Source organism: Caretta caretta, chromosome 2, assembly GCF_965140235.1.
Source record: "Caretta caretta isolate rCarCar2 chromosome 2, rCarCar1.hap1, whole genome shotgun sequence".
Taxonomy (NCBI): domain Eukaryota; kingdom Metazoa; phylum Chordata; order Testudines; family Cheloniidae; genus Caretta; species Caretta caretta.
The window spans coordinates 209,118,331-209,142,067 of NC_134207.1; the positions used below are offsets into that span (position 1 = coordinate 209,118,331).

A 23,737-nucleotide genomic window follows, 5' to 3' on the forward strand; every position below is an offset into this window, starting at 1 on the left:
AGTTCACATGTTTCTTTCTGATCATCCATTCCCTCCTTTCCTCAGCCATTTCTTCAATTCTATGACATACAGTGTCATTTGATAAAGGTACTTTCTTGAGAGTATCAACTGCTTTTTTTTTTATCAAGCATGTTTTTTTTCCTGCAAGTGCCACAGTGGCAGGCAGAATCAGATCTTCTGTAATAGTGTATGGCTGCTTTGATTTTGCTACAAGAAGGGGGACAGCATATGAAGCATCGTATGCTTTTGTAGAAATAGCTGAAGCTTTGAGAATACTGTGGTTACCTCAACTTGCCTACCTCGCAGATACACTTAGCAAGCTGAATGATCCAAATTTGTCCATGCAAGGACGTGACACTAACATTCTGAATCTCTATGAGAAAGTGAATGCCTTTATCAAGAAAACTGAATTCTGAAAGTCCAAATGTGGAGACAAAGACTATCTGTTTTCCACTGCTTCATGCACATGTCACTGATTTCTGCACAGGGGAAATTGAGCAGAGCAAAATTAAAAGATATAATAGATTGTTTTGCTCACTTGACATCTGAATTCAAGTCGTATTGTCATGAGAGATTCTGCTTTTAATGTTCTGAAATACCTTGAATATCCTGAGAGGCTTACAGAAAAACCTGAAAAGGGGTTTAAATATTGCAAAAATTCACTTTTCCCAATTGATATAATTAAGGTGGTGACAGTATCAGGATACTTTGGGTTGTATAAAACAGTAATTAGTTTTAAGATTAAGGCAGTAAGTAAGTATAAATTAATGATAGTTTAAATTTAGAAAATCCAACATGGCCAGGAAAATCAAAATGGGAGAGAGAGGGATTACGGAGTTCAAAATTAGGTTGTGGAAAGTTTAGCAAACAAGGTAGCATTAGAGGGAGGAGCTTATAAAGGTCTAGAATCCAAGATGGCGTCAGGGAGGAGCTTTCCTACCTAAAAATAGGTATGTTGTCATAGGGAGGAGCTGAAAAGCTAGCTGCTGATTGGCTGAGAGGAGCTGATATTGAGAGAGCAAACAGTATATAAGGCCAATAGCCAGCAGGTTGAGTTTATAGTGGGTTCAGCCAGCAGGCTGAAATTGAAGTACAGAAGCTGCTTGAAAAGAAGAATGGAACATCCTGGAAAGCAGCTACCTGGAAAAGCAGCAGCAGCATTCCAAGGTTGTCATAGCAACGAGCAACTGCCTGCCAGCAACTATCTTACCAGCAGCAATGAATGAGCAGCAGCCACCACAGCATCCATGGCCCGACTGAGCAGTGAAATTGCAAGCTGTGAAAACTGTGCTCTCTAAATTCGAACAGATCAGAAGGACCAATAGATGAATCAGAGCGAAAATTTGAATAAGATGTGTAAGTCTGATCTTCTTTTCTATCTAATATTTAAGAGTGTATGGGTTTGTCTGTAAATAAAGTTGGATGCCTATGTCTTGAGTAAGATCTTCCCTTCTGCTCTTGTAACTGCTTGGCCAGCACTTATAGGATGGTAAATATTAAGTGTTAATGTTAAGTAAAGGTTTTATGTTAAATGTTATGTGACAATGATCTCTCATGTGTGTATATAGAGACTGCATCTCTTACATTAAGTACAGGATTAGATTGTAACACTAAGACTAAAAACCTTTGTGTATGTGGGATCTTTATATACATGTTACACTGAAGTTGCTGTATTCTTTGTGTGTGAAATATTGTAAGCAGTCTTATTTCACTGTGCCGCTTTAATTATGATGGTTTAAATGTAATTTTACTGCATTTTTACTATATTCTATTATTCTTTCTTGCTTCATTAAATACACTGTAACCACTTACCTTTTAAATAAACAATTATTTTGTTTTCGAAGAATTACTGTTTGTATGTCTATCCTTGAGCAGAGGGCTGTATCCGTGTCCTTTTAGGGGTTAGCAAAACTAGCTTACTCTGCGGAGCCCTCTGTGGGTCATAGACAAGCCCGCTGGTAACACCCTGGCAATTCCTTTAGGGCAGACCACAAACCTGGTTACCCTTTTAAGAAATTAAAAGCGCTATTGTAGGTAACATAATTGAAGTCTAAAATTTTAGGATAACAATACTGCCCCAACATTCAACACAACTTAGCTCAACTCAACTGGGTAAGAAACCCATTCATTTTGTCAGATGTTAGTTACAGTAACCTCTCTGCCAGTCAGCAAGAAAATCTTCTTGAGACATCCTAAGACATCCTAAGACCAAGGGCTGCAAATGAAGTTTAAAGACTCCACACTAACCCAGTTCTGGTGTTTAGTACAGAAAGAGTACAGTGACCTTGGGAACCATGCTTTGCATGTTCGGTTACCTTTTAGGTCAACATATCTTTGCGAAGTCTCATTTTCTGTTAAGACTGCCATCAAGACAAAGAGTAGGAATAGACTTTATGTGGAGAAAAACTTGATTGTTGCTGTTGCTTTACTGCCTCTCAGAATGACAAGGCTCAAGTGTCACACTGAAATGTAAGTACAATCAATATTTACATTCTAATCCATTTATTTTATAATTACATGGTAAAAATGAGAAAGTAAGCAATTCTTCAGTATTAGTGTGCTGAACTGTTTTGTTTTAGGTCTGATTTTCTAAGCAAGAAGTTTTTAAGTGAGGTGAAATTTGAGGTATGCAAGACAAATTAGACTCCTGAAAGGGGTACAATAGTCTGGAAAGGTTGAGAACCACTGTTCTAGCCTACCACCCTTCCTACCAATATGTATTATGACATGAAGCTATCACTGTAGTTACGATGGAAATAGCATCTTCATTCTCTAACCCTCTGATGAATGGCTTAACAATCTCTCTAAAAAGGTTAGTTTGAACTCAAAATTCTCATTGCTGTCAGACTAGAAGACTTTTTTTAAAAAAAAGAGTAAAAGAAAATATTCAGCCATTTTTGAGTGACCATATGAGCTGAAAACCTATTTTTATAGTTTAAAGAAAAGTTCCAATGTTTTCTGAACAGTTGTTTTAAATCCAAAGCAGGTGTGTTTATACAGCTAACCTGGTCCTCAATGAGGAAAGTATACTTTACCAGACTTCTTTACCAAATCTTTCAAATTTAGCAAAGAGTTTATTTTGCTTACCACCTTAAGCCTAGAGATCCAGATAACCCCCATAAAGGTTTTGATATACCAGGTTCTTATATACATCCTGCCAGACAATCCTTCCTGTGAGGGAGCCCTAGAATCACACTTTCCAGCTGCTTCTACATTAAAGACAATACCTAAAAGGATACAGTAGGCCTGATGGCACTTATGATAGGCTCAAGCGCGATCAATTTAACATTTTGCACTCTATTGAACACAGGAGGGCCTACGCCCTAGCACAAAACATCACCACACTGTCCCTTTTGACAGTCCTATTTCTATGATGGTACTGGTAGTAGTACAGTAGTTTTCTGACTAGACCTTGGCGCATACATTTCCATTTGGTGAAATATGCTCTGACAAAGCTGCGGAGTTAGTGAAATTTGCAATATACGGCACTACAGTGTGGAAAGTAAAATCTTCTAATTTCACTCGTTAGGGAGGAGCTAGCTCAACCCACTTTTGGCATCACAGTTCAGGAGTTAGTAATTTCTAACTCATAATGAAAGGCATAGTATCTGACTAGATAACACTTCCCACATATAGAACACACTTATCTCCTATTACATAGTGTACAACAAGGACACTGATAGATCCATCATAGCTATAAAGTCCTTTAGTACCAAGATTGAATCTTTAAAATATTTAAGCAAAGGCTCTGCTATTTGTTGGCAACAACAGATCTATTCTTCAAAGTACCATTAGAGCAGTAGCATCATAGAACCTAGTCTCCTAAGAGTACCAAATAGAAAAGTGTCATGCTGGCACCACATATTATGAAATCTACCAAACTTTTAAAAAGAAACAAAACCCATATATACTTTGCAGAATTTAACAGAATAAAAACAAAGTAGTAATACAAGTTTTCCTTAAAAGTTTCAGACTCACTTTAAAAAACTGAAATCTCAATACCAAAAGCCACAGAGAAGACCAAGGCTAAATTTTGTATAACATTTACAAAATATACTGGAATCTTTAAAAAATATATCTTAGAGGTTTTTAAATCTTCTATAATATAACTTTTGAGACTCACGGTTTTTTTGTATAAAGTAACTACATAAAGCTACCTGCACCCTGTTTTTTGTGTACATAGACAAAAATCTTTAAAAGACCAAGGGCACACTATTGTTTTTACAGTGTATCTACTCTTTTGGGTTTTTCATCAGAAAGAATTCAGCAGAAGTCCTCTTTTTGTTGGCATTCTGTGTAATATGCTTTGGCATGGAAAAAAACTTCAGAAGACAGGTGCCCGTCACCAGATAGAAAATAAATTAAGTGGATAGATGACTGTAATTTAGGCTCAAACCTGGTAACTGATGAAAAAATGTGACTACATACAATAGCTAGTGTAATATAAAATATGGTCACAAGAATAGTTTGTCTTACTGACAATTTGTATTTTCATTTTATACTTTGTTAAGGAGAATTTATATTAGTAAAAGTCTTGAAAATATTAATCAATATGAACTTGGAGATAATAGGAATAATGCCAGTGAGTCTACTGAATGGAGAATTATTTCATCACGAAACACAAAAAAATCAAGTTATAAAACAAAATATAAACATTGATTTTTAGCATCTGTCAATAACTTTCTAATTTCACAAGCTATTCAATGAAGAATGCAGTTTAAACACAATATAACAAATACCACAAAAATCTCATTACATCACATTTTATAAAACACAACAGCTGATCACTCACAATATTCCAAAATGTAAAATAAGAGCCAGCTAAATATCACAAGAACTCAATTCACAGATCAATATACAAACACCGAACAATGTCTCAATAAAAAAGCAGGTTTCTTTAGCAATGTGTTTTCACAAGTGTGAATAAATAGTCCTACACACTAAGCCTCATTGTAAGGCTCTGCAATATAAGGCTCTCTTCTCAGGCTACTTCACCATGATCCTAACTACAATGATTTACATTACATACAACCTTTCTGACATCAGTACCTCAACTGTAATGGGCTAAAAGATTGGCTCCCAAGAATAGCCTAATAAGCAGAGTGCAAGGTATTGTTTTACATTATTGTTTTTTAAAGGTACACATAGGGGAAGTCTACAGTACATATGTCTAAATCAAAAGAGACAAGAAGAAACCATGAAACTGCAAAAGTGTATAAACATTGAGCAGAAAGATGTCAGAGCAATGTCTCAAAGCAGTGATGGTTGCTGCTTTAATATTTAAAATTCTGCTCCCATAAAAAAATTTAAAGGTGCATATTAGGAAAAGAATTAGTGTTTTCTCCTAATAACAACTGACATTTAACCAGATGAACACTAACTTTCAAGAGTTTTACAAAAATTGTTTCAAGTATCCTTCCTTATCACAGTGAAAATGTAAGACCAAAATGTAAAAGTTAAAGTGAATGACTTGAAAGTTTTAGATGAAAAAGGCAAAGGTACTAAATTAAAACATATAAAAATGCTTCAACGCATTTCCTTCATGTGACATGAATAGAAAGGTTATCTGTAAAAAGTTAGAAAAATTAAAATAAATTACATATCTAAGTACACTTTTCCTTCAATATGTTATATAAAAACTCAGAATAGCGTACTATCATCGGAATATACACAGAGTAAAAATGCAAGGGTGCTGCAGGTATCTTCCATCTCTACAGAATGTCTTCTGAGAATGTTTGTTGCAGCTAATTTCACTTGTTAGCTAAACCCATCTTCAGAAATCTGTCAGTATACCCAACTAATTGGGACCCATTGTGGCTCCAACCTCAATTTCTCTATAGCAGTCTGTAGCTTCTCAAAGGCTTTGTCTAGATTGTCATTTACAATGAGGAGGTCAAAATAGTGGTTGTATGCTCTCTGAATCCGTGCACTTTCATCAACTGTTTTTTTCAAATCAGTGTCCTGTTGAAAAGATTTGGAGACTAATTAAAAATTGTGACATTAGCAGTTCATTACACGTTCAAATAAAGATAAATGAATGAACATAACTATTGGTACCCCCATCAGTTTGTCAGGTAGTGCAACTGAATTTTACTAAGTTTAATATTGAACAAAAGCTTTCATTTACTACAAATACTTGGTAGTAAAGTTTAAAATATTTGATGGAGATGGAAGAAGGTATGCTTAATGTAATTTGGTTAACAGTAAGAGCAAAATTTTCAAAATCTGCTAAATTTGAAAGGTGACTATCAGCCCCAATTTAGCAAAGCACGTAAGCATGTGCTCAGAGTTAAGTACATACTTAAATGCTCTGATGAGCTGGTGCCTTTCTGCCCAAAGAGGGCTTTTACTGCAGCTACTTATTTTGTATGTGGAACTGTTGGGTGCAATGAGCGTGGAGGTAATATTTTCAGGAATAATTTGAGCAGCCAGTTTTATTTGGCCCTAAATATACTTAATTTTCCATCAGATACTGCCACCAAAACAAGAATCTTGATGAACAAGTTTTAGAATTGAAACTTCCAGTATCAAAGAATAAGTGCTGGCATTTCTTGTTATTTTGGACTGCATTTCACCCAATCTTTCCATCTGTACACATCCTCCCACTTGTGGGCCTCCACTGCATCATTTTATCTGAGATGTTGAGGTGTGTGAGGACTGTTCCAAGACTGCTGATGAGGACATCCTATATCTGAAGTATAAGGTGATTAAAAGCCACTATAAAACTGTTGTTCAGCATCCCAGAGAAGAAATTTCACCTTTGTTTTGTACTCTATCAATACTGGATTTCCCAAATACAGCACTACCAAGATGTGAGTGTCAAAGCAGAAGTCACTTTTGCATACAGCCAATTAAACAAAACCTGCAGTTACTGGTTGGTTTGCTCCAATGTTCTCTTCCGTAGAAATAAGTATTTCAAGGCCCAATACTAATGTGAGGTCACATAAGCCACACTGAAATATAGGTTTTCTAAGTAGCACTTCTGTAACAGTAAGCGAAGGTAAGAAATGAACAAATCCAAGTAGGAAATGAACAGCAACAGTCAAATGAAAAAGAGTCCCATTCAATTACATCACATAATGGCAGACAGCTAAAAAGTGACAAATTTTATAAGTGCTTATATACAAATGCTAGAAGCCTAAATACTAAGATGGGTGAACTTGAGTGCCTGGTATTAAATGAGGATATTTATATAATCACAGAAACTTGATGTCATGATGATAATCAATGGGACATGGTAATACCAGGGTTCAAAATATATAGGAATGACAGAGTAGGTTGCACCTGTTGGAGAATGGCACTGTACGTGAAAGAAAGCATAAAGTCAAATATAGCAAAAATCTTAAATGAATCAAACTGTACCACAGAATCTCTATGGATAGGAATTCCCATGTTTAATAATAGTATAGCAGCAGGAATATACTACCGACCACCTGACCATGATGGTGACTATGAAATGCTCTTATAGATTAGAGTGATTATAAAAATAGAAAATTCAGTGATAATGAGGGGCTATCCCCATATTGACTGGCTATGTGTCACCTCAGGACAGGCTGAAGAGAAAGTTTCTAGACACCATAAATGACTGCTTCTTGGAGCAGTTAGTCCTGGAACCCACAAGAGGAGAGGCAATTCTTGATTTAGTCTTAAGTGGAGCGAAGGATCTGATCCAAGAGGTGAATACACTGAACCACTTGGTAATAGCACTAAATTTAACATCCTTGGAAGGGTGGGGTAGAATACCAAAGAAGCCTCACACAGTAGCATTTAACTTCTGAAAGGGGAACTATACAAAAATGAGGAAGCTAATTAAATGGAAATTAAAAGGTACAGTAAAAAAGTGAAATGTCTTCAAGCTGCATGTAAACTTTTCAAAAACATCACAGTAAAGGATAAAATTAAATGTATACCCCAAATTAAAAACATAATAAGAGGACCAAAAAAAGAGGACCATGGCTAAACAACAAAGTAAAAGAAGTGGTTAGAGGCAAAAAGGCATCCTTTCAAAACTGGAAGTCAAATCCTAGTGATGAAAATAGAAAGGAACTTAAACTCTGGCAAATCAAGTGTAAAAATATAATTAGGCAGAATTTTAAGAGCAACTAGTAAAAGACTCAAAAACTAACAGCAACAAATATAAGGCAACTGTGGAGAAGCTAAATGAATTATTTGCATCTGTCTTCACTGCAGAGGAGCCATTCTTTCTAGGTGAGAAATCTGAGGAATTGTCCCAGATTGAGGTGTCATTAGAGGAGGTTTTGGAAAAAATGATAAATTAAAAACAGTAATAAGTCACCAGGACCAGATGGTATTCAAAGAATTCTGAAGGAACTCAAATATGAAATTGCAGAACTACTAACTGGTGTATGTAACCTATCACTTAAATCAGCTTCTGTACCAGATGACTGGAGGATACCTAATTTGACACCATTTTTAAAAAAGACTCTAGAGGTGATCGTGGCAATTACAGGCTGGTAATCCTAACTTCAGTATGAGGCAAACTGGTTGAAATTATAGTAAAGACCAGAATTATGAGAAGCATAGATGAACACAATATGTTGGGGAAGAGTAAAGGGAAATCATGCCTCACCAAACTATTAGAATTCTTTGAGGGAGGTCAACAGACAGGGACAAGAATGATGCAGACATAGTGTACTTGGATTTTCAGAAAGCCTTTGACAAAGTCCCTCACCAAAGGCTCTTAAGCAAAGTAAGGAGTCATGGGATAAGAGGAACAGTCCTCTCATGGGTCAGTAACTGGTTAAAAGACAGGAAACAAAGGGTTGGAATCAATGGTCGATTTTCAGAATAGAGAGGGAAACAGAGGTGCCCCCAAGGGATCTGTACTGGGACCAGTGCTGCTCAATATATTCATAAATGATCTAGAAAAAGGGTTAAACAGTGAGGTGGCAAAGATTGCAGATGATACAAAATTATTCAGGATAGTTAAGTCCAAAGCAGACTGCAAAGAGTTACAAAAGGATCTCAAGGCTGGGCAACAAAATGGCAGATGAAATTCAAAAGCTGATCAATGCAAAGTAATGCATATTAGAAAACATAATTCCAACCATACATACAAAATGATGGAATCTAAATTAGCTGTTACCAGTCAAGAAAAAGATTTTGGACTCACTGTGGATTGTTCTCTGAAAACATCTACTGAATGTGCAGTGACAGTCAAAAAAGCTAACAGAATGTTAGGAACCATTAGGAAAGGGGTAGATAATAAGAGAGAGTAGATGATATAATGCCACTATATATATCCATGCTATGCCCACACCTTGAATACGGCATGCAGTTCTGGTTGTCCCATCTCAAAAAGATATATTAGAATTGGAAAAGGTACAAGGAAGGGCAACAAAAATGTTTAAGGATATGGAACAGCTTTCTTATGAAGAAAGAGAAAAAAAGACTGAAAAGTTTCAGTTTAGAGAAGAGACAACTAAGGGGGGATATGACAGATCTATAAAATTGTGAATAATGCAGAGAAAGTGAACAGGGACGTTTATTTTCCTCTTCACATAACAAAAATTAGGGGTCAGCCAGTGAAATTAATAGGCAGGAGATTTAAAACAAATATAAGAAACTACTTCATACAACACAGAGTCAAACCTGTGAAACTCATTGTCAGTGGATGTTGTGAAGGTCAAAACTATAACTGGATTAAAAAAAATAATTAGTTAAGTTCATAGAAGATAGCTCCATCAATGGTGATGGCCAAGATGGTCAGAGATGCAACCCCATGCTCTGGGTGTCCCTAGCCTCTGACTGCCAGAAGCTGGGAGTGGAAGACAGGAGATGGATCACTCACTAATTGCCCTGTTCTGTTCATTCCCTCTGAAGCACCTGCATTGGCTGCTGTTGGAAGACAGGATACAGAGCTAGATGGACCATTGGTGTGACTCAATATGGCCATTCTTATGTTCCTCTTTTCTAAAGGAGGAATGCAAATTTAGCACCATAACAGCCAGAAGCAGTAGGGAAATTTGCAATTGCTTGTTATATTAGAAGTGATTTAAAATAATCCACTAGTATGCAAAACAGATTCAACCATCCAAATGCATCTATTTACTCAGAAGTGGCTGCATAAACAGATAATATTGAAAGAATACACACTTTCTGTCTCTGTGTGTAAAATACACATACACGGAGAGATTCTGTATACATACATATATAAAAGGCACAACAAAAACACATTAAAAGAACATTCTTTAGCTTGCAAAGTCAAACACTTGAAAGTCAGGAAATGCTAGATTTACAGTTGCACATGCAATCTGTTTCCCAATTTTAAAAAGGTAAAAACCAATTGTTATATGCAAATGTAACAATATCCTGCCACAATCATGAATCATTAGTAGGATTTCAACCTTTCGTATTACAACAGAGATTGTTACTACCAGAGCTACTTACAGGACTAAGTCCATCAACTGGCAGCAGAAGAAGGCTGTTTTCTCATATGGGACAGGGGAATAAATGGTTTGCTGGGTTCAGATGGTGGATCCAGGGAGGAGTTAGGGGGAAGCCCAGCCCAGCTCTCCCCCTCATGCTGCTGGAGTTGGAGAAGTTCCTGCCCAATGTGTTGACCCAGAGGGTGGATTGGTGCTAGGTCCATGGGGGTAGCCTGAGAAAGCACAGCTCATATTCTCTCCCCTGCCCTCTCCCTTCCCCAGAGAGTTAGGGGAACTCCTAGTCTATGGGACCACTTGGTTCCATGTGTTGGAGCCAGGTAATTTACAGGGGCAGGGAAACCCAGCTTGGCTCTCCATCATCTCCCCATCCTCCACCCCCAGCAGCTCCCAGGTGTTCCCAATACAGTATGTGCTGCTGCAGTTCAGTGATTGACAGGCTGTCAAAATCTTCCCAAGGAACACAAGTGAGAGAAGGACCATTTTGATTTTTAAATCATTTATAGTTTAGGCAAATCTCAGTGGAACTTCAAGAAACAAAGAAAAGCTACTTCTGCAGCCCTAAAAGATTCCCCCTCTCAAATATCAAAGGTCTGCTGCAAACAGTGGAGTTGTGAGAACATCCCAAAGAAAAGTTGCAAGAATCCTTTATAACAGAAAGCATTAGGCAACCCAAATTATAGGGGGTACCACCTTAATAAATTAATTACCCTTATTTAAAAATCTAGCAATCCACGTCAGAACGTAACAACTAGTGTTAGTAGTATATGATCAGTTTAAATTACTCTATATTATGTAATCTAATATAAATGTTGCCTAATCTTCCTCAGCAAGACATTACATTCACATGTGTTACAAAGAACTTGTCGTAAAGGAAAAAAGGTTTAAGAAAATCCTGTGAAAAGGAAACTATATATGGAAGAATTTGCTTACTGTTAGAAGTTTGGTTGTAATTCCAGCATCCACCACAGCCTTGTGCATAGCACGCAGAGTCTCTAACTCTGGAGCAGCAATAAACACTACATAGGGCATAAACTCTGCAGTCCTCAATACTTTCAAGGCCTAGAAACAAGAAAACACACAAAACCAACCAAACAAACAAACCCCCTCCAAACACTAAATTGAATTAGTTAAAAATGAGAATAAGTCACTGTACTTCAGTGAAGTACTGCAATTTTAATCTGGTACCATTAACAAAACAACAAGACAATTTTTGCACTCCTATCCCATCCTCAAAGTGCTACCTTGCCAAAGGATGGTACGAAACTCCCCTTTGAAGTGTTCAACATCACTCTTACATTGGCTGAATGGGTTACTGATCAGCAATGCAAAACACACTCGATTACAGGCCTTTGCACATTCCTGATCTCTTCCACCTCAAAATGCCAAAAATCCAAAATAACTTGTGAGTCTTCCATGGTACTGTAGGATACAAGACTAGCTTAAAAGTCTTCAAATTTAAAACATACCTCTTCAACACTGATACTCATTTTAGGGTACATGACAAATTACTTACCTGCGGGTTCACATCCAAAATGCATGTCCTTCCAGTCTGAACCACTTCAAGGATGGAATCTATTTTGGTGCCATAAAGGTTTCCTTCATATTCTCCATGTTCTAGGTATCTGCCAGCTTTAATATCTGCCTCCATTTCAGCACGTGACACAAATCTGTATGCTTGCCCATCTTTTTCATCATCCCTTGGCTTTCGTGAAGTAACTAAATACAAATTTTTCACAAATCACTGGATATAAAAACCCCCAAGATATCTGAAGATTGATTGGCTGTAAAGCCATGTACATATGTGTGTCTTTTCTGTGTGGGGAACAAACCACTGTCCAAGCTCATGTTCAAAATTTATGAGCATAATTCCTCCCAAACCCATTCCCTCTGCCATTACTCTCTTCCCTCCCTCATTTCATCTACCCTTTATTCCCTCACTTTCATCATTCTTTGTTCATTCCATATCCCAGACTCGTTATCCATCCTCTTCAATCACTATTGCATAAGATTTTCAACAGCACCTAAGTCTCATTTTCAAAGATGATTTAGACACTTAGGAGCCTAAATCCCACTGACTTTCAATGGGACTTAGGGCTTGGCTACACTTACATTTTATAGCAATCTAACTTGCTGGCTCAGGGGTGTGAAAAATCACCCCCCTGAGCACAGCAAGTCAGAGCGCTTTAAAGCGCTAGTGTAAACAGGCTCCGAGCGCTGGGAGCCGTGCTCCCAGCGCTCAGAGCTAATCCCCTCATGGAGTTGGATTACCAGGAGCACTGGGAGAGCTCTTTTCCAGTGCTCACGCAGGACCACACTCACACTTCAAAGCGCTGCCACAGGAGTGCTCCCGCCACAGCGCTTTGAAGTTTCCAGTGTAGTCATGCCCTTACGCTCTTTCCAGCTGATCCCACAACACTCATTTATTTCTCTCTCAGACACACAGTGTGGAAGTGGAAAAGCTATAGGAAAACACTAATTATCCAGTCCTCCTTCAAGACCCTCTTCTATTGTAATGCCTCTGGTAAATTTTCAGTGACAGTAAATTAGGCAGTTGGCCAGTAGAAGCTTCTAATATTTGCCTCATTTATTTCTTATAATAGCATTTTTTTAAAAATCGACAACTAAAACCATCTAGCTATGCTCAAAACTTCCCTGCATAAATGCATGTTCTTTTTACAGCTTCCTTATGGTACCTCCACCACTCCTTCCTACTGTTTGTTGCATCTTATCTTAAATTAGGTAGCAAACTCTTCAGGGCAAATACTATCCTTTTACTCTGTACAGCACATAGTACAATGGAGCCCTGATCCTGAATGGGGCCTCTAGGTGATATTATACAAATGAATAATAAAATATTAAATGTGTTTTATTTTTCATCTCTCTTTTATGGACACCCACCCAGCCAGCTAGCTATAAAATCCCTGTTAGCAGCTGTTCTTTACTTGCTTTACCTGTAAAGGGTTAAAAGTCTCACTGCTATGCATAGGTAAAAGGAAGTGAGTGGGCACTTGACCAAAAGAGCCAATGGGAAGGCCAGAGCTTTTTAAAATTGAGAAAGAACTTCCCCTTTGTCTGTCTGTTGTTCTCTCAGGGAGAGTGGGACAGGGCAGCAGTTATGTTGTAAGAAGCTTGGGCCAGGTATGAAAAATCTTCAGTATCATACCTAGAAACTACTCATTTGAAATCCCAGCTATGTCAGTAGGTCAGGAAATGTCTAGGAAGACACGATTAGGTTTATCTCTTTCTATATTTTTATGGCTCGTGGATTCCTCTGTGCTAACGCCAGGGGCTTTTGTTTTGCTTGTAACCTTTAAGTGGGACCTCAAGAAAGCTACTCTTGGTGCTTAATCCTGGTAGTCACTCTTTTAAAATCTAGCAATAGCCTGAGTTTCCAGATGTATTTTCTTTCTTTTTTAAAAATAAAATTTACCTTTTTTAAGAACAGGATTGGAGTTCTGTGTCTCAAGAGGTTTGTGCACATATTTTAAATTAGGGTGTGTGTGTGTGTGTGTGTGTGTTCTGCACTTGGGTGGTGGCAGTATCTACCAATCCAAAGTCAGAAAAAAGCTGTAACCTTGGAAGTTTAATATAAGCCTGGAGTGGCAAGTATTAATTTTTAGAATCCTTGTGGGCCCCCACCTTCTGCACTCGAAGTGCCAGAGTGCAGAATCAGCCTTAATCTCCAAATAAATTATTATGGTAGCTTGATTAAATAGTATTTAACTTTACATGTTTTGTTTGTATGTTGCTGGTTTACTGCTTGGTAATTTGCCTTGTCTATTTAGGTTGTCAGAGAAGACCATGTCTTCTCTGAGTTCTGTGACATTCCGATTCAAGTGGCCAAAAGTGCTCTAAATAGATTAAACAACAAACAACAATAATAATAATGTTGGCACACATACGAATTGAGAGATCTCATTTATTACCTATCTGCAGTTATGACATCTTACAGAAACCTATAATTTGTTAATTTTTAGACAATTTACTGTTAATGTCATGTTGTGCATTACTCTTTGCCTACATGGATTATTAACCTGACTCCCAGCATAGGTTCCTTTGGACAGACTATGCTATCAGATATGCACCCCTGATTCTAATGGTATGGACCAGTTTGGGGGTTTGTGAGCATTACAGATGAAAAAGATTAGGACTCCTGGGGCTATCTAGTTTCCCCACCTCAGTTACAAGACACTCCTGGCTTGTCTTTCAGATTTGCCTACATCCCCACTACTGCCAGTACCATTCCTTGCCACATACTATGAGGCAGAAGAGAACAGATGGCTCTTAGAAGTGTCTGGGCATAATGGGTATGGGGCAATGAAGCTGTTCTGTGCTCAGAGGTCAGCCAGAAGGGGTGGTCTGGCAGACAGGAAGGAACAGGTTCTTTCAGAAAGTGCGAGGTAGGAGAAAATTCTGATACTGCAGGAAGGGGCAGCTCTTTCAGCAGCTGAAAGGAAGAAAAACCAGAGCGGAGAGGGGTAGGGCTGGTGCAGGAAGAAGTAGGAAGAAATGACATTAATTGGCCTCTCATCCCTCAATTTATAACATTAACAACCAATAAAATAATTCATAGTTTATTTATCCCTAGGATACTATGGGTTAAAGCCAGGAACTACAAATTTCATATGAAGTTTTTGTTTCACATACAGAGAGAGATAAAGAGTTCATTTAAACAATAAAATGAGTTTCTAAGCAAAATTCTAGTAACTGTTCATTATTAAAATGTACCAGGAATTTTTAGAAGCATTCAGATATTGACTATAAACCCCAAAATAGATATACTTGAACAATCCTGCCAGATGCATGCATTGGAACTCCTGTCTTCAGCATGAGTAGACAAAAGTTTGGCTGGTAGTTAGATGTCATTAACACAAACAGGATTTTCCTACTTATTGAGGAGATTGAAAAACACATTTCATTCTCCAGCCAAAGTTTTCAACCCACAATTATTACTCCCAGATTGAGTCACTACAACAAACTTCAGATTAGAGTAAATTTTTCCAGATGAATTACAAACTTCAATAAATAGGATTTGACAGTGGGAGTGCTGATAACTTACATGGCACTGTAGTTCCAAACCTAATGGGATTCAATACTATAAATCGGTTTTTCAAGCTTCTTCGACCCACTCCCTGGGCCCCTATTAAGACCAATGTCTTCCTCTGAAAAGGAGGCATTTTGGCTACTTCCTCATATATCTGAATTTCATGACGATCAAATTCTACATAGAAAAAAGTAACAAAATATTAAATGCAGATCAAGTCACTGCCATTTGTAGAAAACTTCAGCAATTCTATTTTACATTCACATATAACCTATTACGTAAATAGTACTTAAAAGGTATTTTTTCAGATATTTTTATCTCAGTTTTTTTATGTATAAACAGAAATGGGAATATTGTAGATTCTTTCAATGACCATCTACTCTAAACATAGTAATTCTGTAGTAGGATTGTTTTTTGGAAATTTAGGCAATAGTCACACCATGCATAGGTGCCGACTTTCTAATGTGCCATGGGTGCTCCCCCCAGCTCCATTCCAGGCCCCGCCCCCACTCCACCCCTCTCCCAAGGTCCCACCCTGCCCTGCCCCCTCCCCTGAGTGCCCCCCACTCTCACTCCTCCCTGCTCCCCTCCAGTACCTCCTGCACACCACGGAGCAGCTGATCCACAGCAGGGGAGGTAGAGGCACTGATCAGCAGGGCTGCTGGCAGGTGGGAGGAGTTAGGGGAGGCACTGATAGTGAGGGCTGTCGGTGGGTGTTAAGCACCCATCATTTCTTTTGGGTGGCTGCTCCAGCTCTGGAGCACCCATGGAGTCAGTGCCTAGGACATCATGCCAGCATTTACCACTGTGCCAATCAATGGTGTTTTAAGTATTTAGAAAATTGTTCTTTGATCCTTTATTCTGTCCCCTAATGCATCTGCTCAACAGTAACAGCTTTTCTTTGTGCACCATGACTTAACCACAAAAACTACCCTGTTTATAATTTCTGATCTAGCTGATTGATTTGCTAATCAAGCTACTATAATTTATTTTAAAACTTTCTCCTATAACACAAGCATTCACTGTCATGATAGTTTAATCGGCTATACCCAGTGTGTTTAAAATGCAGATTCAGAAACTCTACAACGTACTGGACTTGTACACTATTCTACTGGATTTTACACATAATGTAAGATTAAAATGTACCTGCATTTCTGGTTGTGAGGTACATCATCTTTTTCTTTTTTTTGCTACTTATTGTTCCACAAAAGGGCCCTGAAAGTAAAACAGACAAGAATACTGAAAGCTCTTAAACTCACCTTTTGATAAATATCTTTTCATGATGGCTTACTCTATGTAGATTTTAGGATTAACTAAAAAGACAGCCATATACTGAAGGATAGTTGCACTTTTTTTTTTTTAAACCAGAGACACAATATGACCTTTATTGGAGAGAGAAATCATTATTAATCCTCTTGGCATATACTTTAAATGGTACAGCAGACACATAAAAACTAATGCTCTGCATAAAATGTACCAGAAAACAAAATACTTTTCTAGAAACGAATAGGAAAGGACCAAAACTGTTTTCAGTAAATATTTATATTAGAGCTGTCCATTAATTGCAGTTAACTCACATGATTAACTCAAAAAAATTAATCACGATTAACAGCACTTTTAATTGCACTGTTAAACAGAACAATTGAAATTTATTAAATACTTTGGATGCTTTCCTACATTTTCATATATATTGATTTCAATTACAACACAGAATGCAAAGTGTACAGTACTCATTTTTTATTACAAATATTTGCACTATAAAAATGATAAAGAAATAGCATTTTTCAATTCACCTCATTCAAGTGCCATAATGCAATATCTTTATCATGAAAGTGCAACCTACAAATGTAGATTTTTTTTTTGTTATATAACTGCACTCAAAAAAACCAAAACAATGTAAAACTTTAGAGCAATGGTTCTTAACCTTTACTGCAGCCTGCACTCCCTTGGTTCTCAAAATATGTTCTTGCACCCCTTATCAAAAATCACTGAAGTAGGTCAGTTCTTTAAACCTAGATATATTTTTTGTTTGTATACTACAGTAATCATTAAAAAAATGTATAATGTTAATAAATACATAGGTTTGATTAAACAAAGTAGTTGTTTGTACGTACGTACCTGTGCTTAATTTGTGTTTTCGATGATTTACCTTCTAAAAAAATCTGGCATGTCTCGCACCCCATGTTAAGAACCACTGCTTTAGAGCCTACAAGTCTGCTCAGTCCTACTTCTTGTTCAGCCAATCGCTAAGACAAACAAGTTTGTTTACATTTACGGGACATAATGCTTCCTGCTTCTTATTTACAATGTCACCTGAAAGTGAGAACAGGCATTTACATGGCACTTTTGTAGCTGGCATTGCAAGGAATTTATGTACCAGATAAGCTAAACATTCGTATGCCCCTTCATGCTTTGGCCACCATTCCAGAGGACATGCTCCCATGCTGATGACACTCGTTTAAAAAAAATGTGTTAATTAAATTAGTGACTGCACTCCTTGGAGGAGAATTGTATGTCTCCTGCTCTGTTTTACCCATATTCTGCCATATATTTCATGTTATAGCAGTCTCGGATGATGATTCCGGCACACGTTTGTTTTAAGAACACTTTCACTTCAGATTTGACAAAAAGCAAAGAAGGTACCAATGTGAGATTTCTAAAGATAGTTACAGTACTCAAGATTTAAAAATCTGAAGGGCCTTCCAAAATCAGAGGGATGAGGTGTGGAGCATGCTTTCAGAAGTCTTAAAAGAGCAACACTCTGATGCAGAAGCTACAGAACCTGAACCACCAAGAAAATCAACCTTCTGCTGGTGGCATCAGACTCAGATGATGACAATGAGCATGCATCAGTCTGCACTGCTTTGGATCGTTATCGAGCAGAATCCGTCATCAGCATGGACGCATGTCCTCTGGAAGGGTGTTTTAAGCATGAAGGGACACATGAATCTTTAGAGCATCTGCCACGTAAATATCTTGCGATGCCGGCTACAACTGTGCCATTCAAACACCTATAAACAAGAAGTGGGCAGCATTATCTCCTGCAAATGTAAACGAACTTGTTTGTCTGAGCGATTGGCTGAACAAGAAGTAGGATGGAGTGGACATGCAGGCTCTAAAATTTTACATTGTTTTATTTTTGAGTGCAGTTATTTTTTGGTACATAATTCTACATTTGTAAATTCAACTTTCATGATAAAGAGATTGCACTACATTATTTGTATTAGGTGAACTGAAAAAACCTTTTGTTTTTTACTGTGCAAATATTTGTAATAAAAAATAATATAAACTGAAGCACTGTACACTTTGTATTCTGTGTGCTAACTGAAATCAATAAATTTGAAAATGTAGAAAACATTCAAAAATATTTAAATGGTATTCTATTATTCTTTAACAGTGCGATTAATCACGATTAATTTTTTTAATGGCTTGACATCCCTAATTTATATATATATTTTAAAAGCAACTTGAAAATGGTCACCCTATGGTTGATTTTCCTGCTTAATTTTACCATTCACCAGCAGGTGGCAAAAAGGATCGGAACTCTGAAAACAGTGAGTGTACATTCTAATCCTCGCTCTTCGAGTCAAGGTCAAAATAAAATACATTTGTAATAACTAGCATTTATTTTATGTATTGAAACCACCTGTGGAGCCTCTTTCATAAGGTCTGCCTGATTGTGTAAATGGAAAAAGCAAAGCAAGCTAATCATGGTAGCACCCCGGCCAGAGCCCTGCCCGCCCTGCGCAACACCATGTGTAGCCCCTGGGCTGCTGTGTCCTTCCAAAGCCAGTACGTGGAGCCTGCAGGGCTGTGTGTGGCCTTCCAGTCCCCACTGCCTTCCTCCCTGATATATTTGTTCAATATCTTCATTAATGATCTGGAAGATGGCGTGGATTGCACCCACAGCAAGTTTGCAGATGACACTAAACTGGGAGGAGAGGTAGATACGCTGGAGGGAAGGGATAGGGTACAGAGGGACCTAGACAAATTAGAGGATTGGGCCAAAAGAAATCTGATGAGGTTCTACAAGGATAAGTGCAGAATCCTGAATTTAGGACGAAAGAATCCCATGCACTGCTATAGACTAAGGACCAAGTAGCTAGGCAGCAGTTCTGCAGAAAGGGACCTAGGGGTTACAGTGGATGAGAAGCTGGATATGAGTCAGTGTGCCCTTGTTGCCCAGAAGGCTAACTGCATTTTGGGCTATATAAGTAGGAGCATTGCCAGCAGATCAAGGGATGTGATCATTCGACATTGGTGAGGCCTCATCTGGAGTAGTGTGTCCAGTTTTGGAGCCCACACTACAAGAAGGATGTGGAAAAATTGGGAAGAGTCCAGCAGAAGGCAACAAAAATGATTAGGGGGCTGGAGAACATGACTTATGAGGAGAGGCTGAGGGAACAGGGATTATTTAGTCTGCAGAAGAGAAGACTGAGGGGGGGGATTTGATAGCTGCTTTCAACTACCTGAAAGGGGGTTCCAAAGAGGATGGATCTAGACTTTTCTCATTGGTACCAGATGACAGAACAAAGAGTAATGCTCTCAAGTTGCAGTGGGGGCAGTTTAGGTTGGATATTAGGAAAAAAACTTTTTCAGTAGGAGGGTGGTGAAACACTGGAATGCGTTACCTAGGGAGGTGGAATCTCCTTCCTTAGAGGTTTTTAAGGTCAGGCTTGACAAAGCCCTGGCTGGGACGATTTAGTTGGGGATTGGTCCTGCTTTGAGCAGGCGGTTGGACTAGATGACCTTCTGAGGTCCCTTCCAACCCTGATATTCTATGATTCTATGATAAAGGAACCCATCTCTGAAAGTGCATTAAACCTTACCCGAATTATCCCAGTCCCTCCTAACAAATGCCTTCCGCTTCTCTTCCAGGAACTGGCTAGGAATAAGGCCGGCACTTCCTCCTTCTTTGACATGGCTAGCCTGAAATCAAGTTAATAAGCTATGAATCCCCTGTGACAAATACTTTAAATTTTAGTCCAGTGATTCAAACAAGCAGCAAACTTTCAATCAGACATTCACTCCTGAAGACTGGCTTCTTGAAAGACTGTCATTTAGGATTTCTGGAGGCTAAGCACTGAAGCATTAATGATGGACACCTGAAAATCCAAATTTAGAGAACCATGCTTCCCAGAAACACAGTGGGGTTTGCCGGTTCTCTAGTCCACTTAAGCATCATAATTCAAGAAACATGGCTAGAGTAGAGACACAGAAAACTACTTCTTGATAATGAAGTCATTGTACTGTTTACCACAAATTATTAAATCTCTAATTCCAGAGGTTTATATTTCAGCCATAAAAAGAAATTGCTAAAATGTACAATTACCAAATTGACCAAAATGGCTCAGAAAACACTTAAAAGCCAAACATAATTCGTTTGAAAGGATTCTGCATGGCACAACATCTGTAGAGCTCTGCTGAACACTTTTGCATTTATCCTGCATTCTTGTTGGAATCCAGAGGCCCTAAGCTAAACATGATTCCAAATATAGGCACCTGACGCACCTATTTTTTCTGTCATTTCACGAACATGTAATATTATCCTTGCCTATGAACTGACCATACCTTAAAATTCCACTGTCATTGTACTGTTTTACTACTTCTTAGGAGAGAAAACTCATAGATCTAGGTTTTATAAACCAAACAGTATACTTAGTTACGAAAGCTCAGAAGTCAGATATTCTCTACTGAAATCATTTTATGGTGAGTGTCCCATTGTCAGTAGTTCAGGACACACAAATGTGAAATTTTATAGTTTTGGTCCTCTCAATAGCAGCTACTTGCATCCATTTCTCTTAAAGAGAAATGGTATAAACAGCAGGCTGAGTCATATTTTCATCTTATTAGTAGCCAGATGGAATGAAGTTAATATCTCACTTTTTGCCCACTCAAGAAATACTGGATGGATGCTGAGAAGTCTCTAGCTGTAGGAATTCAATGACATCTATTTTGGTACACTTGCAAGTTACTACTTAGGACACAATACATCATTGTTCATGTCAATAGACAGGATGAAATGTAAAAACCCATTAGAGATGGCTTGTGGGAGAGGGCTTTTGGTTTATTTTGTTTGGACTCTTGCAAGTTGCCAGCTGGAGGAGTTTGAAAAAACAGAGGTTACAGCATGCATGCTGAATGTCTCTAGTACGCTCTTCTGAAGAGATTCAGAGTGCCTAACTTCTGAAACACATTTATTTGGCAGTAAGTAATTATGCAGACTATTTTTTCTCTTTATTTTCCCTTCTGTAGTTACTGTAGCTGGCTGGTTAGAAGAAGATGGGATCTCTCCATCATCTTTTTCAAACACACAAAAGGAGTAAGATGGAAATCCAACTCTTTGAGAAAACAAGAGAAAAGATTCCTGTATCATAACTGTTGTTCTATGAGATGTGGGTGCAGACATGTATTCCACACGTGTGTGCATGGGCTTACTCTGCCTTGCAATATTCATCATGCTCACTCCTGCCCCAACCCCTCCCCCCAGTTCCTTTGTGCCAAAATCCCCGGCGGAAGACTCGACTGCAGAGGGGTGGAGAGTGGTTCATGGACTACATGTCTGCACCCACATCTCAAAGAAGAGTTACAATACAGGTGGTAGACATGTATTCCAATCAGGTAACTCACAAGCAGTTCCAGGGGAAAGCAGGCTCAGAGTTATTTAAATAGTGAGCGCAGAACTGCTCCCCAAAGTTTGCAGCCATTGGTGATAGCACAATGTCTAGCAAAAATATGTACAGAAGATACATCACAGCCCTGCAGATATCCACTACTGAAACACCACTAAGAAATGGAGCTGATGTCACCTGAGCTCTCGTTAAATGAGCCCACAAAAGATGGTGGAGGTGTCATCTGAGTCACTTCAGAAGCCATAGTAATGCAGGAAGTTATTCACTTGGAAACAGTTTGAGCAGAGAATGGTTGTCCCTTCATATGCTCAGCATAGGAAATAAAGTGGCGAGGTGATGAATGAAACGGCTTAGTCCTTTCCAAATAAAATGCCAACCACTACATCTAAACTAGGCAGATGCTGTTCCTCCACACTTGAATGTGGTTTGAGAAAAAAAAAAAATATAGGTAAGTAAATAATCTGATTAAGGTGAAACTGAGATACCACTTTGGACAAAAATTTTGGGTGTGGTCTTAAAGCCATCTTGTCCTTGAAGAATTGAGCGTATGAAGGCTCTGCCATTGAGGCCTGCACCTCACTAATTCTTCTTGTGGATGTTATAGCCACTAGGAAGGCAGTCTTCTGAGAGAGGAGAGCCCATGAACATGTTGCTATCAGCTCAAATGGTGGACCAATCAGTGCTGTCAGGACATTAAGGTCCCACAATGGCACCATTTCTTTTGCTAGTGGAAAAAGATGGATAATACCCTCTCAAAAACTTCACAATCATAGGGTTTGAGAATACCAACTTCCCTTGAATGGGAGGATGGAAAGATGAGAACACCTCCAAGGGAACACCTTCAGGGAGCTCAGAGTGAGGCCTGAAGATTTCAAATGCACCAAATACTTCAAAACATGGGCTGAATCGGCATGGATGTTGCCCAAATAGAAAATTGTTTCCACTTAGACAAGTAATGGCCCTTGTGTCTGGTTTTCTACTACTAAGCAGAATCTCTCTAACTGCCTCTGAGAACTAGCCATTCAGCATCCACACCTTAAGATGCAGACTGCTCAACGATGGATGAACAACCTGGCTAATTGGTTGAGTCAGTAGGTTGGAGAAAACAGAAAGAGGTTTGGGAGGTCAAGGCAACAAGAGAGAGGAGGTTGGAAAATTAACATTGCCTCAGTCATGCTGGTGCAATCATAGTAAGTTTGACGTGATCTAATTTGAGCTTGAGGATAGCCTGAGGGATCAGAGGAATGGGGGGAAAGGCATACATCAGGTTCCCTCCTCAATTTAGATGGAAGGCCTAGGAGGGTGGTGAAGCACTGGAATGGGTTACTTAGGGAGGTGGTGGAATCTCCTTTCTTAGGAGTTTTTAAGGTCAAGCTTGACAAAGCCCTGGCTGGGATGATTTAGTTGGTGATTGGTCCTGCTTTGAGCAGGGGGTTGGACTAGATGACCTCTTGATGTCCCTTCCAACCCTGATATTCTATGATTCTAAGGCCTTGATAAGAGACCCTGGCTAAGACATGCTCAAGAGCAGAACTGATGACATTTTCTGTTGCCCTTTGTTGCAAAAAAGTTTATGGAAGGGATACTCCGTTGCTGAAAAATGGACGTCAACACACTCTTCTTTAGGGACCACTCATGGTTGATCAAAAAAG

At 38.5% G+C, this 23,737-nt stretch overlaps 1 protein-coding gene across 14 annotated transcripts in view; it reads right to left on the bottom strand.

Annotated features, from left to right (window-relative positions):
- Window positions 1-379: 379 nt before the first annotated feature.
- The window catches only part of PALS2 (protein associated with LIN7 2, MAGUK p55 family member), a 130,553-nt gene continuing 107,195 nt past the window's right edge, over window positions 380-23,737 (bottom strand). For 13 of the 14 annotated variants that reach the window (XM_075125784.1, XM_075125782.1, XM_048838404.2 and 10 more), the window contains 6 exons: window positions 20,283-20,382; window positions 16,600-16,668; window positions 15,469-15,630; window positions 11,923-12,125; window positions 11,340-11,468; window positions 380-5,961 (listed from right to left, as the gene is read on the bottom strand). In XM_075125784.1, coding sequence (XP_074981885.1) covers window positions 5,785-5,961; window positions 11,340-11,468; window positions 11,923-12,125; window positions 15,469-15,630; window positions 16,600-16,668; window positions 20,283-20,382 — 840 coding nt within the window. In that variant the 3' untranslated portion in view covers window positions 380-5,784. The remainder of the gene's footprint in view (window positions 5,962-11,339; window positions 11,469-11,922; window positions 12,126-15,468; window positions 15,631-16,599; window positions 16,669-20,282; window positions 20,383-23,737) is intronic. The other variant, XM_075125783.1, reaches the window with a different exon arrangement.